Source organism: Mauremys mutica, chromosome 1, assembly GCF_020497125.1.
Source record: "Mauremys mutica isolate MM-2020 ecotype Southern chromosome 1, ASM2049712v1, whole genome shotgun sequence".
Classification (NCBI taxonomy): Eukaryota; Metazoa; Chordata; order Testudines; family Geoemydidae; genus Mauremys; species Mauremys mutica.
In genome coordinates, this window is record NC_059072.1 from 232,974,511 (window position 1) to 232,991,156 (window position 16,646).

The following is a 16,646-nucleotide window of genomic DNA, read 5'->3' on the forward strand; positions in this document are numbered from 1 at the left end:
ATAAAATAGGCTTGCTTAGCTATATCTTTTGTAGTACTTATATCTGCTCACAATCACTATCAGACTCTGAAGAGAAAAAGGTGGGTGTCCTTGGGTAACCTGTCCATGCTGGGACCGTGAAGGCAGGGAACTGTGCAGCCTGGAAATTCCTGTCAGAAGGGAGTGAGATTTGGGTCTCCAGCCACGAGAGGCAATAGCTGGGGAGCCGGAAGCCTGAGAATGGGTGCCCTTGCTGGACCACTGAGGGGAAATACAGGTGCAGCTTCTTTGAATTGTGACACGTGGCATATGAAACTTTTAACTGAAGGCACATAGGGTTTGATTCTATATTTATTGAAGGCAATGGCAAAGCTCCCATTGACGTTCATTGTGGAGGATCTGTGTTAAGTAGGGTTGCCAATTTTGTAGTTGCACAAAACCAAATACCCTAGCCCCACACTTTCCCTGAGGCCCCGCCCCCCCCCCACTCACTACATTCCTCCTCCCTCAGTGGCTCGCTTCCCCCCACCCTCACTCACTTTCACTGGGCTGGGGCAGAGGGTTGGGGTGTGGGAGCAGGAGAGAGCTCTAACTGGGTTGCAGGCTATGGGATGGCGTTAGAAATTAGGGGTTCAGGGTGCAGGAGGGGGCTCTGGGCTGGGAGTAGGGGTGCAGGAGAGGGTGAGGGCTCCGGGGGTGGGGCTGGGGATGAGGGATTCAAGGTGTGGGAGGGGGGCTCTGGGCTGGAGGTGCAGGCTCTGAGGTGGGGCTGGGGATGAGGGGTTTGTGGTGCAGGAGGGTGCTCTGGGTTTGGGGAGGGGGGCTCAGGGCTGACGCAGGGGGTTGGGGCATGGGCTTGCCTTGGGCAGCTCCCAGTCAGTGGTGCAGCGGGGGGCTAAGGCAGGCTGCCTTCCTGTCCTGGCACCGTGCTGCACGTGCCCTGGAAACAGCCAGCAGGTCCGGGTCCTAGGTGAGGGGGGCCAGGAGGCTCCACAAGCAGCTCTCAGCCCAAGCACCCTCCCCCCTCTCTCCCTGCTCCAATTGGCTAGGACCCCACAGTGCTAAGAGCACCACAGTCTTAACAAGGCCTCTGTTTCTGCACGCAGAATATTGTGGGCACAATAATGGTCATTACTGTAGATGTCTAAGAACGTACTAAATACTTGCTGATGTAGTTGGATACTTAGAAATATATGTCTAGCATAATTGCAGGCATAAAAAATGAAGTTGGAATATAAAACTCGGGCCAGTTACTGTACACAGAATTTTAGAATCAGATCCTTGTCCCTAATTTTGTGCCAGAATGGAGACAAGGGACTTGAAAGCTGTAACAGGCAAGGAGCTGAGGATTCACCATAGTGCACGGGTATCCTTGGCAGGCACAAAACGGTAGAGGAGGCATGCTGGCTTGGGAAGGAGACATTTCTTCCCACCACACATTAGAGAAGGTGCATATTGTTTGCTTTCTTATTACTTTTTGCTTGTGTTGCCTTTTTAGATTGTAAGCTCCCTCTCTGTAAAACAACCACCAGCAAAAATAGGTGATCATTGCTGGCTTGAAAGTAAATGCTGAGGCCTTTTAGGTCTAGCTCCAACCTTCTTTGAACAGCATAATTGGCAAAGAAATGCTTCCAATTCCCTCCAAGTTTTGTCTACTATTGATCATTTCAGAATTCGGTGTCTTTGTGTGAGTGTTTAAGTATGAAGTGCAAGAACAATTCATTAAAATAAAGGTGGAAAAATTATATTTGCAATTATAAAGCACAATTGTATTAAGGGACATGAAATTGGAGATAAAATTATTAAATAAATTAAATAGCACAATTGGACAAGTAAATTCATAATCAGCGTTTTCAGTCTGAGTAAGTTAAAACACAGTGAAGCATACAAAAATGTGATTATCAGTGTTTTAAAAAAAGTATAAAAGCGCCATAAATCTTGTGACAGTGTACATATTTTTAGAGCATTTTCCCTATTTGGGCTGTGATCCGGGATAAGATCCACTTGGAATGACTCTTGCATTAGCACAGAGGCCAAACTGTCAATGGTGATGCCCATAGGCGCCAGGGTCCACCTACCTAGATCCAACTGCAACATGTTTTGCAGCTGTTATTGCAAACAATTGCAAAATGTTAAGTGGCAGAAAACCAAAACAAATCCCTACGGGGGTTTCATTATTACAAATGCATCAATGTGTAATTTGGCATTAATCTCAAATACCATTGCCTTTTATATTAAAAAAAACCCAAAAAAGATAACTGCTAAATATTGCTGGTTCTGTTGAGAGAGTAAAATAAACATAACATTTGACCTCTAAAAATGAGTGAGCTACAACCATTATATTATAGAATCAGGGCCGGCTGCAGCTTTTTTGCCGCCCCAGGGGGGAAAAAAAAAAAAAAAAAAAAAAGGCGGCCGGACTGCCGGAGCAGCCGCCGAGAGCTCGTGGAGGGCGGTCAAGGCGGCTCGCAGGGGGGTGAAGGGCAGCCAGGCGCTGCAGCCCACTCGCAGCCGGGCGAAAGGGGCTCCCCGCTCCGGCCTTGGGGTCTCTCTCCCAGCCGGGCAGGCTCCGAGGGGGCCGACACAGGCAGCGCTGGCTGGGGTCTGCGACCTCCGCGCGGGGCTGGCATTGTAGCGGGGCTCGTCACGGTGCAAACGGCGCCAGGATCAGTGGGGCCCCCCCTCCGCTGCCCGCCGGGCCGCCGCAGAACCCTCCCTCCCTCTGCTGCCCGCCGGGCCGCCGCAGAACCCTCCCCCTCCTTCCGGTGCCCAGGGGCAGCAGGAGGTGGTAGCTCAGCCGCTCTTTTAAAGGTGGCTCGGCCAGGCCAGGCTCAGAGCAGCGCGGGAGGCGGAGGCCGGTGCAGGCGGCGGGGAGTGGTGCGTCCCGGGGAGCCCGGCGGCACAATGAGCGGCGGGAATCGCTAGTTACTGCTCCCTCCCGGGCCAGGGTCTGTGTCCCTGCAGGGCTGGGCTGGCCGCCCCAAGATTGGCCGGAATGCCGCCCCTTACAATGTGCCGCCCCAGGCACGTGCTTTCTCGTCTGGTGCCTGGAGCCGGCACTGTATAGAATACAAGCTCTTCCTCACCCTCTTTCCCCCTGTCCTTTTGTTCTCACCCCTGCTGCTCAGGCACAAATATTTTACAGTCAAAAGAAATGATAGCTTTCAAATGAATTAATATATATTATATATATGTTAAAGATTCCCACCACCCACGTATTACCTGACAGAGGTAAAAATGTTCCCATCCCTGTTTTTAAAATATATTTATTAGCTTGGATATTATAATGTATTTTTCCATGACTACTCAAGGTGCATGGGGTGGGAGAGTGAATGTGCACATGGGAAATCATTATTTATCTAGAATCAAGATCTTGTTTACTTAAAAGTATACGTGTGTATCGTGTAATATAGTAAGACCTGGCTTGTCTCATTTCCTTTTGCTGTGGCACCATGTTCTTAAGTTAGGCAGGGCAGAACTACTGGACTTTCCTGTGTAGTCCCTTTGCTTCTCTGAACAGTCCACCTTGTTGGGAGCTTGCAGCTTGATGGATTCAACAGCAGAGTCAGGATTAGAACTCAGGAATGTTTTGATTCTTTTGCCTTGCTCAGTCACACCATTTGGCCACATGTGTCTTTTCTAGGGCTTGATCCAAAAGCCCATTGAAATCAATGGGAATCTTTCCATTGACTTCAATGGGTTTTGGATCAGGCCCCTAGCACTTGCTGGTAGTCCTCTCTACTAACAGAGTATACAATCGAAGTTTTAAGATACAGTGCAGACTTTCCCCACTGAATGCTTGTGGTTTTGAAAACAGAAACATTTTTTTTAAAGGACATATATTTTCTTATGCACCATAAGGCTCCCTGTGTATTTAACTTCCTTACGTAGGCACCAGTACCATCAAAAAAATCCATCCGCCAAGCTATAATTGCAAATGGGAAGTATCTGAGAGCCTTTTCAGGTGCTTCTGTGGGGGGAAATGAAATGAAGCTAATCTCCAGACACCTCAGAAGCTGTCTCATGTTCATCTGACCTGTTAAGTTCAACCAAAAATGTGTGATTTCATATGCCACCTTCTAGCACGTTTGTAAATTGCAAAAGTGCACTTCCTGCTTGCGGCAATGAGTGTACTTACTTCATTGATGCTGATCTCAGCCTCCACATACTGCAGGCCTTTCTGAAGAATAGAGATGAGGGCAGCAGGTGGCACTAGTGTTCCATTGATGTTGGACTGACTAATGTGGCTTTCGATACCAAATGTAAAGGCCGAATGGGAAAAACCTGAAAGCAAGAAAGGAAGCCATGATATGAAATCTGAACTCATCAACATGACAGGCACCCTTTTCAATCTAAAAACATACTGTTTTAAACTGTGAAAGGCACTGAAACACAAATGGAAAAATACAGTTTGATTGCATTGGGTCAGTTAGGTTAACAGAGCCATCTTACTGTTTCTTCTTCCCCTCCTCTCCAACATTTAATTTGTAAACAAAATTTATACAGAAATGAAAAGTCTTCATGATCAGTGTTCAAGTAAAAAATATACCTATTAAAACAACTCATGCTGGTGGCAAGTGCAGCTACTAAAAACTTGACTCGAATTGTCTGTTGCCTCTCTAATTTAGTATCAAGCTTTTCCAAAGCCAAATACTTAAATCTTTATCATTGCACAGGTTGCATTTGGCCAAGGCATACTTGCAGCTCACACAGGGGAGCCCTTCTCTTGCAGAAGATAAGAAATACCCAATTCTCTGCCCACAGCTCTGATTACTGACTATAATCTGACACGCAGAGCTTAGTCACTATACTATGAAACAACAACAAAAAGACGGAGGCCACTCTCATGGATCTATTTTCTGGAAGTGAACAGTAATAGCAAAAATAATGAATTGGAATGTATCACATCACAGATGACAAGCCAATTCACTGGCACCACTCCTTGTTTAACCATAAGCCTTTCTTGTCCCCATTTCATTTTTGTCATCTTCCTAGGAAACCGCTGATAATAAAGCACTCTGCATCTCAAATTAAAGGATTTAGTGGATAAACTTTGAAAGAAGGAGCTGCAGTTTAATCACTAGGGGAAACTAGTCAGAACTGTTGCTTTGTGCAAGAACAAGCATTACAACTTGGAAAAGTATCTGGACTGTGCATGTGAGTGGACACGCGGGAGGGGGAAGGGAGAACAGGATGTAGATATAACTGTAGGAACCCATTTATCACTGCATTGTCTCCAGAGCATTAATCTAACATTAAAAGCCTTGAGGAAACCACGATTGCCATGTCTCAAACAGGAAAACCCTCACACTCTCTGCCGACTAGACGAGTGGGAGAAGAGAACAGCAGCTCTCAAATGAAAATACTTCCGTTATATATATCTACACCTCTTCCCCCTGTCAACAGTGGTTTAATTTACAGTTTTGTCCGTTAAGGGATTTCCCCCCATATCAATGTTCTGTCTAACTATGTGTGGGGAGCGGGAGGGGACTATGGAGTTATTCCAGAATTTCAGGAGGGATGCTCTTTCTCTCTCTCTTTGAAAGATTATTTTGGCAACCAATCCAAACAACTATGATCCCAGTTAGTTGGATCAGTAGCAAAAAGAAACTCAGAAATACAATCTCCCCAGCTCCCTCAGACACCCCCGCACTGAAATTGAAATATTTTCTTTTTAAAGTTCCTCGCCTTCCCCCCCACCCCCATTCTGTTACTTGTCTTCCCTTCCCCTTCATCTTGACATCTGCCACTGTCTCCACATGTTGCCCCATGCTCCCTGTCCCTTTTGGGTGTCAACGTGTATGCTGAAGAGGTTCAGCTCTGGCTACAAGCTTAGTTCTGAAAAAGAATAATGGGTGAAGTAAAGCACAGAACTGAGTGATCTTATTTATATCACCCTGGTCCTTTGCTACTCTGTCCTGCCTTCTTTTGTTTATTTGCTGCCTGACCACCTATCAGATTAGATTGTAAGCTCTGCAGGGCAAGGACTTTTTCTTATTTGTTCTGTCAACTGTGTAAAGCACATTTCTGGCTGGTGCAAAAATAAGTAAATAAATAATAATAAAGTGAACACAGTTAACCTGTGCTGGAGTGTGTCAGTTCAGAGCCCTGGTCTCAGAACAGAGTCACTTAACACTGAAATCTCCATATCTATGGTGTGTGACTATCCAATATTACCCAAATAGGTCCTACTTTATTTTAAATTTGTGCACATTATAACATTATTTTTTAATGTCTGCTCTTTTTAGAATGGTGTCATTGATTTCATGGCCAATCTACTCATGCACTCATAAATGGAGAGTAATCGGGTGACTAAACTGTGGGACAGAAAGCATTAAAGTTCACACCGAAGTTACTCTGTGATCCTGACAGGTAAGGATTTTGTAAGTGGTCTCCGGCTAAATCAAAGGACTGGTAGCATTAAAACTCCAAACCACCAACCACTGCAGCAACAGATGTAAAGCTACTAGTGTAGACGTACACTAGGTTTCATTTTAACTACACTTTTACACCTGTTATTGCATCCCCTTCTCCGTTGCCTGTTGGCAGGCTGAAGGGTATATCTTGGGCCAGCAGACTGTAGGCTATAATTTGGGCCTGCAGCTAATCACCTTGCTCAATACTGAGGGACATGACACATCACTGAAGGCTGCTAACTCATCATCACCTGCTCAAACATGAAAATGCACTTATTCAGCATGCAGAAGTCACATTAATACACACAGCTTCAAGGTTTTCATTTTACATCCTGAAAATATTAGGCAGGGGAAGGGACTTGAAACATGGATTTAAAAACAGATGTTTGGCTTCTAGCTTATATAAATGTATAGCATCTCTGCAGATGTTTAAATAACATATCATTACAAAAGCAACCGCCAGACAACAAAACAAAACAGTCATAGCTAGGGCATCATTGAAAAAGCAATATTCAATCTTTTGAGCATCAGCCATATTAAAGAATCAAGACAGCTTTCCTAACCTTTTAACAAATAAGACTGTAGTGTGAAAATCAAGGAGTTTATCAAACAAAGGTTGGCTGAATGGACAATATCTTATGTCATAATCCCTTTTAGAACAGTCTTGAAATTAAACCGTATGTTTTAAAAAAGAAGAAAAAAATTCTCTCCTAGTTTCCTGTACTTCTCCAGAAACATTTTATAAAATCAACAGGGAAATGGACATTTTATACAGTGTATGCTTTTGAAGTATAACTCTCACAACAGGAAAACTGAATGAAGCTGCACACACGTCAGGGTTCCAATGACACCGTAAATCACTTGAGCTTTGCTTTTATGGTTACCAGATGTCATCAGATCTCTTTGATGTCTGTGTACAGTATTACATAGTAGTCTTGTCTCTCTCTATATTTCAGACATACACAGAGAAGATCTCCATTAAACAAAGGCAAGTTTCAAAGGTTAGCTATTTAAATGGTCATGTTACGTCGAGTCAATTTGGCCCCTCTTCTAAGGTTCAGAAACCCACATTAAGGAGCTAAATGCCAAGAAACTGGAACACCACCCCCTCTGATGACTGTATGCAGACTGTTGAGGCAGTTGGGGAGGGGGAGAGCAGAGACAGAATGTGCTCTGCAAATGGTAGATATGATATGATGGGGACAATGTGAATTTGTAATCAACTGAAACCAGACACACTGTCACAGTACTGAATAAACTGGGAGAGAAAAGTTGTTGAATCTGCGTGCTTAGCTACATAGTGATACTCTGGAAAATCAATCCAAATTAACTAAAGGTGTGAATTTAAAGTGGATTAGTTAAACTGCATTAAACCCCTGTGGACATACTCATAAGTAGCCTTAATTTGGTTTAGCTTAATTGAAATAAAACTAAACCAAATTAAGGCCACTTAAATTCTGAATGAGGCCATGTCTACATTACAAAATTAAGCCGACCTAACTTGCATCAGCATACAGCTGCCACAGTAACTACATCGCATGTGCATGACTATAGTTTGCTCCTTGTATCAGTGGTGCACGTCCTCACTGCTCATGGAGGTGGAGTTCAGAAGTCGGCACAGCAGGACATTTATATCGTAAGGAGCAAAATTTAAGTGTAGACACTTCTATAGTTAGGTCGACATAAAGCTGCCTTGCACCAACCTAACTCTGTAGTGTAAACCAGACCTGAGAGTGTCCACACAGGGTTTAATGCACTTTAACTAAACCACTTAAAATTCACACTTTTCATTCATTTGATTAGTTTTCCTGAGTGTCCCTGTGTAGACAAGTGCTGGATTTAATTTTCATCATTGCAGTAATTCCACATTATTCCATAAATTATTATTAATTTGTTATCTTGTACCAACAAGGAATTGGGACCAAGTTGTGTTAATTACTACACAGACACATAGCAAGAGATTGTGGACCCTCTGAGGTAGTGACTATTCATAAAGAGGTAAGAATAATCAAATGGAGGGAGAGGGGGAATATAATGCCACACACTAGTTCCTTTCTGCCTCCTTCTCCCAGTTGAACTCGCTTGTCATCTGTGAGTGACACATTCCAATTAATTATTTTGCTATTATTGTTTGCTTCCAGAAAATGGACCCATGGGAGTGTTGTCCAACTCTTTTAATTTGTTTTTGCCATATTGTGGAAAGAGGAGAAAAGGTAAACAATCAAAATATGTGTAATTATACATACATTATATACCTTTTAAAAAACACAGCAGGTCTACATGGCAGCTCCTTAATATAGCCATTATTAGTTAGGTGATGTCTTGTAGGAATCATGGAAGAACTGGGCCTTGAAAAAGGATTTGATGGAGGACAAGATAATGGGCTTAGAATGAATGCAATGGAAACAGAATTTAAAAAAAACTCTAAAAATGTTAATTTAAGGGCTACTTTGAAACAATGCATATTGCCTAATTCACACCAAAAATATATCTGACAACTGCACAAAATTCATGTTTTAGGCATTTTGCTTCATTCGCAGAAAGTGAGATAAACACGAATTTTCCTCTCAATTGGTTATACATTTTCCCATTGAATATGGTACTTCTTAAAACAGTTTTTGTATGTGATATTAAAGGGATCGGGTATGTCAATTAGCTATTGCCTTTTTAATAAACACAATTCTGTTCTTCGTCTGTAATCTGTCCACGTTGCAAGCTTTTGGGGGAAAAGATCTTGTCATCTTAAATTGCCTGTAATACACCTCGCAAACTTTCCAAAACACAGACACAATTGTGGGAGAGAGTTATGCTGCCATGGCAATCTAAGTGAGAATTCCCTCTCTTCTGTGGATTTAGGTCTCAGCTGAAATGTGAGGTAAGATTTTTACTTATAAACATACAAATGAGGTGTTTTTGAGTATTATCTGTCCTAGCTGGTCTAGCAATCATAAATTCAAGTAGCTGACATATATTAAGAGCGCCTTTCTTTTTCTGACTCCTTTAACTCTGTAAATAGCGGTCTTGTGTGACTTACTATCTTACACTACAATAGCTATTATCAAGTATCAGAGGGGTAGCCGTGTTAATCTGGATCTGTAAAAGCAGCAAAGAGTCCCGTGGCACCTTATAGACTAACAGACGTATTGGAGCATGAGCTTTCGTGGGTTAATACCCACTTCGTCGAACTCTTTGCTGCTTTTACAACAGCTATTGTACATTCTGCTGCACTTGGATGGGTGTACAGGATGACAACTTCTCTTTGGAAGCAGTAGCTTCTGAAGCATCACAGGCCATTGTGGGGATCCTGGTTAGAACTGGCTGAATTATTTGCTTAGTTTAGTTCTTGTTTCTGTTTGTGAGCTCCTCCAGAGCAGGCTAAATTTATTTACCACAATTTTCAAATAGCTTATAAAAACAAGTTTTAGCCTCTAGGTTTTTTGCAAACTGTTCATTTTAATTATTCACGTGTGATTTGTCACCTCAGCACTGTTACTGCTCTCTGACTGAATGACATGGGGAACAAGGAATTATGACCACAAAACTGTGCATCATTTCTACTGAATATTTTTGTGACAGACCAAATCCCAGGTGTTTGGAGAATGACCGCTCTTCATACAAACATTTGGGAATAAAAACCCATTCTCACAAATGTTTATATAACTCATACTAACAAGGTGGTTCTTCATATGGAGATTTGTGTGGCTGTTCCTGCTTTTGCACAGTGATCCTAGTCCTTTAGCTGAAACAGTAAAGGCTGATGCTTTTAGATTCAGAAGTCCTGGGTTCATCCTATACAGACCACCTGGATTTGTTACATTTGTTAATAATGGGGATGGGAAAGGGGAAGAACGAACTCTGTCAAACTGAGCAGCCACTTGGAATATAAATGAATATTTGCCATGGTCTTTTAGTTGGGTTTAACCAGCTCTAATCATAGTAAAGATAACCAAGATTTAAAAAAATATTTATTTATTGAGACCATACTTTTTCACTGAACCCTCATCCCATTTCTTCATTCCTTTTCTCCCAGATAGCATATTTATTCCCTTAAAAGCTATTTGACAGGTAGGGGATACAAAAAAGAGCAAGGTTACAAAATGGTTTTAAAATAACTCTGGTTTTAAAATGACTCTGGTTTGCATGTTCCTGGCAATTTGGGGATTCTGAGTGCATGAATATTTTTTTAAAGCAGCATAAGCACTGGCACCAAGACTGTGAATTTAACTGTTGTAAAAAATTGTGCAAGAGTGGAATGTGTATTAGGAAGTTGGCTAGTACCACAGGCTGCAGAAAAAAAATATCTGGGTATGAGGGGGTAAAAGAGCCGTCTTTATGTCCATAAATAGGCCTATGTGCAAATCTCACGAAGGATTTAGATGTATCAAGTAGAGGCATTCTGTAGAATTACAAGTGAATCGAAAGAAAGTGGCATTCAGAAGGACAAGACATCCCACACAGTCCCATCTGCAGCTTAACCATGTCCCCAAACCCTGAGTAACTCCAAAGCTGCCAGCACAACCGCTTGCGGAGCCTGCCAAGGGCCCAGATGCAACTTCTGGAAAAATATCTTCCACAGTTTGACATCTGGGTCTTGGGAGTTACATCTCAGAGGAAGGAAGGGAAGGAAGAATGGTGTGATGTGGGATGCTTAGAAATAAATAAGAGTCTTGCTACCACAAATGGGGTCAGGGGGAGGCACTGAAAGAATAACTAATTAGAAGCATACACAAATGAGGATGAAAATAAGTATTTTGAAGGGTTACTGGGGCAGGGAGGTGAAAAGCAGGTATATCAACTACTTATTTGCAAAGTACAAGCCAGGGTTTGTAATCAGAGCTGGCCAAATAAGTGATTTTTCGGTTTGTTGGCAGTTCCGATTTTTATTTTTAAAAAGTCAGTTTAGTTTGAACTGGAAATTCCAAAAATGCCAGTGAATTGAAAAAGTCAATTTGGGGGTTAAACAAAACCTGTCCTTTGACCCAAGACATTTTGCTTCCAGGTATTTTTAAAGCACTAGATTCACAAAACAGCTGGAGAAGGCATGCCCAGTGGTTAGGACACTCACTTGGGATGGGAGAGACTAGGGTTGGAATTCCTGCTCTGGAGAAGGGACTTGAGGCCAGGTCTTCCCTCTCCCAAGGCAGTGCCCTCCCAGGCTATTGTGGGGCGAATCTCTCTTCATCTGCCCTGGTGAAGCTGTTCCACTGGAGCAGGTCTTTGAAGTCGGATGTTCCCCAGAAGAGTGACCGAACTGCCAGCCGATAGTTATTCGCTCTTTTTCCCTGACCCAGTCATATGTTGTATTATCAATGACATTTACAAGCAGAACTGTAGTTTTGATTTTGATTAAATCTCTATTTATCACAGTGCAATTATGGAGTCATTGAATATACTTTCCTTCAGAGCTGAGTATGAGTAAATTGGTGGCATCACAAGTGGAACCCTGGTATCTCTAAGAGATTATTTACATACGGTTAATATCATTCTGCTGCCTCGAGCCACTGCAGCCACTGTTTTAATGCAGACAGTTTAAAGGTGGGCACATATCCTAAACCGCATCTTGTTTATTATTCACAGCAGACTCCGATTTTTCTCCAAGTTGAGCTTTTTTCATTCTGGGTAATATGTCCTAGAGTGCCTCTCTCTTTTTCAGCAGCGCCTGCTTATTTTTGAAGACTTACCTTAGTGATTACATAAAGGACTTAACAAGGACACCCATTAGCAATTTAAAATAAGAACTGCAGTCAAAATATATTTTTAGAAAATCAGCTGAACAATAGGGCCTGCACATTTGTATTAAGATTAGGGTTACTGAACCATTAAAATGATTTCCAGAACCCTGGGAAATGGGTCCTGTATTACAAGTTCTTTCATAGTCCCTGGGAAATATAAAGAAAGGATCCTACGCTGTAGTTTATGTCAGCTGCCAAAATTACAGTGTGCATGGTTGCCTACTAAGTTTTGTAGAAGCAATTATTCACAAATATTAAAAGTTACACCCTTTTCCTTGGATATCTGACCTGCTCAGCATCTGCCAAGAATTCAGAGTGAAACTCTGCAACCCCAAATTATTTTATGATGTGCCAAAGAATGCTTTGGGCAGGGATTGTCTTTGTGAAGCAGGAAAATATGTTGGAAAAGATTAATAAAACTTGGAAATGATCTTTTGATGAGCAGTCTTTGGCTTTTACCATTTAAATCTATTTGAGAAATATGATACAGGGAGGAGGCAGGACAAGGAAAATGGAAAGAGATTTTTTTGTTTTGTTTTAAAAATAAAGCTTGAAATAATTCTATCTTTTAATCACGCTATATAAATTAGCCTGACAATCTGTAATTAAATGTCAACACTGATCTGGCATTTTAATGTAACTATTTATGCAAATCAGCAAGATTTCCAATCTTCTCCGACGGCCACTCCAAAGAAATCAACCACATTAATAATATCATCATCTTCCAGACCTGTCCTCTGAACCAAAGGTCAAAGGAGAGGATGTGTATCATTTCAAGACTCATTTTTAGGCAAGGGAGATCATATTTAGCAGGTTTTGCTCTAAGCTGTGTTCTTCCGTCAGTTACAATAACCACCTGCAAGCAGCAGTGAAAAGGACATTGCTGTTGACACTCACTAATGAGCAAGCAAGGCTTTCAATACTGAGATGGTTTCTACAGATGGTCACCATGGACTTTTCAGTTCCCAAGATAGCAAGGTCAGATCTACACTACAAACATTTGCTGGCATAGCAGAGGTGTGGTGAGGTGTGACTTGTGACCAACACAGTTGTGCCAGCAAAAGCCCCTACTATAGATGTAGTTATACTGGCAAAACTGTGCATTATTAAGATATACTGGAATAAGATATACTGGAATAAGATATACTGGCAAATGTGCATTATTGCAAGTGTGAGCTGCATCCACCTTGCTGGTATAATATACCTATGCTGGCAAAACCTTTCAAGCATAGGCCTGATCTAAAACTTTTTCCCAAAATTGATACTGCAATTCCCCCCACGCCTATGATATTCAGTAAACCCTTTTAGGCTGTGGCTACACTTAGCACTTCAAAGCGCTGCCGCGGTAGTGCTTTGAAGCGCTAAGTGTAGTCAAAGCACCAGCTCTGGGAGAGAGCTCTCCCAGCGCTGTCCGTACTCTACCTCCCTGTGGGGAATAACGGACAGCGCTGGGAGCCGCGCTCCCAGCGCTGGGGCTTTGACCACACTGGCGCTTTGCAGCGCCGCAATTTGCAGCGCTGGAGAGGGTGTGTTTTCACACCCTGCTGCAGCGCTGCAAATTTGTAAGTGTAGCCAAGCCCTCATTTATTCAGCAAGTCTTTCTAAAATGTCTCACGTCAATAATTTATTCAATACAGCACAATAGATACATCTTTATTACAGACTAATAATTTACAAAGTCTAATTTAAAAACGTCTATAAACTTGCTTGGAATTATGGGTCAAAAAGCACATCTGAAAAAAGAGTACAATCGTTTGTGTTCTTCTGTCTTAAAAATGACCACACATGCTCAGATCTGACACTGTATGCCAAGACACAGGCCAAAGAGAATTTAAAACAGCCAAGTTTGTAAATCTGTGAAATGATTCAGAAGGAAATACTGACTAAGTAGGGCTTTGCGAATGGCAGAAGAACAGGATACTCAGTGTATTTCTTTTCCTTTACCAGAACTTGCTAAATTCTGAATTGCTTTCCTTACACTACATTTTAATATGCCTTCCTGATGCAAAATGGATAAGAGTGAAAGACATGCAGTGGGACAAGTTTTCAAAATTTGCAAAACATGTATTTACTCATATGGGCATTTGTGCATAAGAAATAAATATTTGGGAACATATTTGGGGGGAGGGATAGCTCAGTGGTTTGAGCACTGGCCTGCTAAACCCAGGGTTGTGAGTTCAATCCTTGAGGAGGCCACTTAGGGATCTGGGGCAAAAATTGGTCCTGCTAGTGAAGGCAGGGGGCTGGACTCGATGACCTTTCAAGGTCCCTTCCAGTTCTAGGAGATTGGTATGTCTCCAATTATTACCATTACCATTTTAAGTAACACAGTTTACATACATAATGTTGATTATTTTTCACCCTAATGCATACAAAATACCATGGGCATACAGTTGATTAGTTTCCTTTGAAAACTTAACCAGAACAAGGAATGACCAAACTTCTGTATCTATAGACAAAAAAAATTGTCCTTTGTTTTGTTAAATGTGGGGTTTGGATTTCATAACAGGACTATTGATATACTGCCTCCCTATGTTGTCAGCCTATGAAAAAAGTGCACACTGTGATCATGATTCTCACATTATTTCATGTGACATAAAGGTGCTGTCAGCATAAAAGCCAAATTCCTTTTTATCTACAAGAGGTTGGCAAAATGCATTAGAGAAAAATTGCATGTTTAGACCAAACCCTTTCACATCTGGATCCAAACCTGACTTTAATCTGGATCCAAACCTGATTTTGATTTTGATCATAAGTGAAATGAGCTTGCACTTCTGGATCTTTTAAATGTATTTCATATTTTCAGAGTGAATAAAGACGGTGGCAAGCAGAGTGAGGAATTATGGATAGTAATGAAGTTCTAAACTGAGAAATAATGTTTATTTCCCATTAGTTAAATAAATAAGCTATAAGTTGGAATGAAAATACATCTGTAAGGGCTATGTGATGTGCTATGAGACACTAGAACATCAAAATTTATCAGGCAGTGTAATGATGAAGAACTCTTCATTTAAAAGGGCCATCAACTGAAAAAATCAAATTTCTGTCTGAAAAATTTGCACTGCTACTATTACAAGTAATGCCCAAGATTACTATATTTGAAGGGAAAAAAAAAGTTGAAAGTCTTTCATTTTTAACTATGTATTTTTGACAATACTTTGAATACAGCCAGTTTCACGGTCCCCAATGTACTATACAGCCAGTTTCCCTTAGTTATAAAAAAGATAATAGAAGCAAAGGAGCGGGAGAGGGGAAGGCTTCTCAATGTTTTCAGATGAGTTAAAAAAAGACTATATAAAGCATAATCTAACAGAAAATATTTCTTTTTAATTAGCCAATTTATAAAAATCCACTTGACAGTTTCTCTTTAAATAATCAGGTCAGTTATTGAGAGACGTACCTATTTGAACTAATGCTGATTTTGTTCAATTTCTCAAGCATTGTTTTCCAATATTACAGATATAACATCTGTACTAAGAACACTAAGGGCTCTGTGCATCTGAAATAACCCCTGGAAGTTCACAAATCTTGGCTCTACATCGAGCCGCCTATTCATCAGAAATTTGGCTCATCTGCAGAAGCAATTCTCTTTTCACTGAGTGGGTTGGGCCACTGGAAAATGAGACATCATGTAAATAAGCCTGTTCGCCCACAGACGAGCTCGCTGCTAAATCACAACTAAAAATTGACTTCACATTGCCATGAAGGCTAGTTTTAACACTTGAAAAGTTGGATTCACCATCTCATTCTTGTTGTCCAGATACTCAGAATTAGCAACTAACTCCTTGCCCACTCTCCACCTTTATCTAGTTCTGCACCCTTATCTCATGCTTTGATCAAATAAAATAGAAGCTATTCAACATTTTTGCAGTGCCTTCAACCAGAGGACTTCAGCGTGCTTTATAAATATTAATGAACGAAACCTCAACACCCCATGCGAGGCAGGGCAAGTATTATTACCCTCAGTTTACAGGTGGGGAAACTGAGGCACAGAGCAGTTTAGTTCTGGTCTAAACACAGTTTTTGTACTGATATAGCAGTCAGTTAGAGGTGTATTGTTTTACCAAAATAATAAACACAGCATAACCCCTAGTATGGGCACAGATATACTGGTTTATTTATTAATTATTATATAATTATCTATTTGCATTACTGCAGTGCCAAGGAGACCTAGTCAATGGACCATAAATAGGTTACGCATTGTACAACACAGAACAAAAAGATGGAATAAGCTATATAAGCACATTTATAATGATATAACTGAGCCCATGCTAGGGAGGTTGTACTGCTGTAACTATACTGGCATAGTTAAAATGGTATGACTTTTGTGTGTAGACAAGGCCTAAGTGACTGAAAACAATATGTTCTTTTCTACTGAGCTCTCTTGTCCTTTTCATTGTAACTTGGAGGCTTCAAAAGACGTGACTAGTACATGTTGAAATGTAGCAGCTGATGTGAGCTTTGTACATGCACCAGGTAAATTCAGCAGCACTTGAGTGACATTGTTTAAAAGCATATT

General features: G+C 41.4%; 1 protein-coding gene across 7 annotated transcripts in view; it reads right to left on the reverse strand.

Annotated features, from left to right (window-relative positions):
- TBL1X (transducin beta like 1 X-linked) overlaps positions 1–16,646 on the reverse strand; it is a 339,461-nt gene that overhangs the window by 32,997 nt on the left and 289,818 nt on the right. For 6 of the 7 annotated variants that reach the window (XM_044993779.1, XM_044993606.1, XM_044993855.1 and 3 more), the window contains one exon: positions 4,118–4,263. In XM_044993779.1, the coding sequence (XP_044849714.1) occupies positions 4,118–4,263 (146 nt within the window). Of the gene's footprint in view, positions 1–4,117; positions 4,264–8,650; positions 8,744–16,646 lie in introns of all 7 variants that reach the window. The other variant, XM_044994026.1, reaches the window with a different exon arrangement.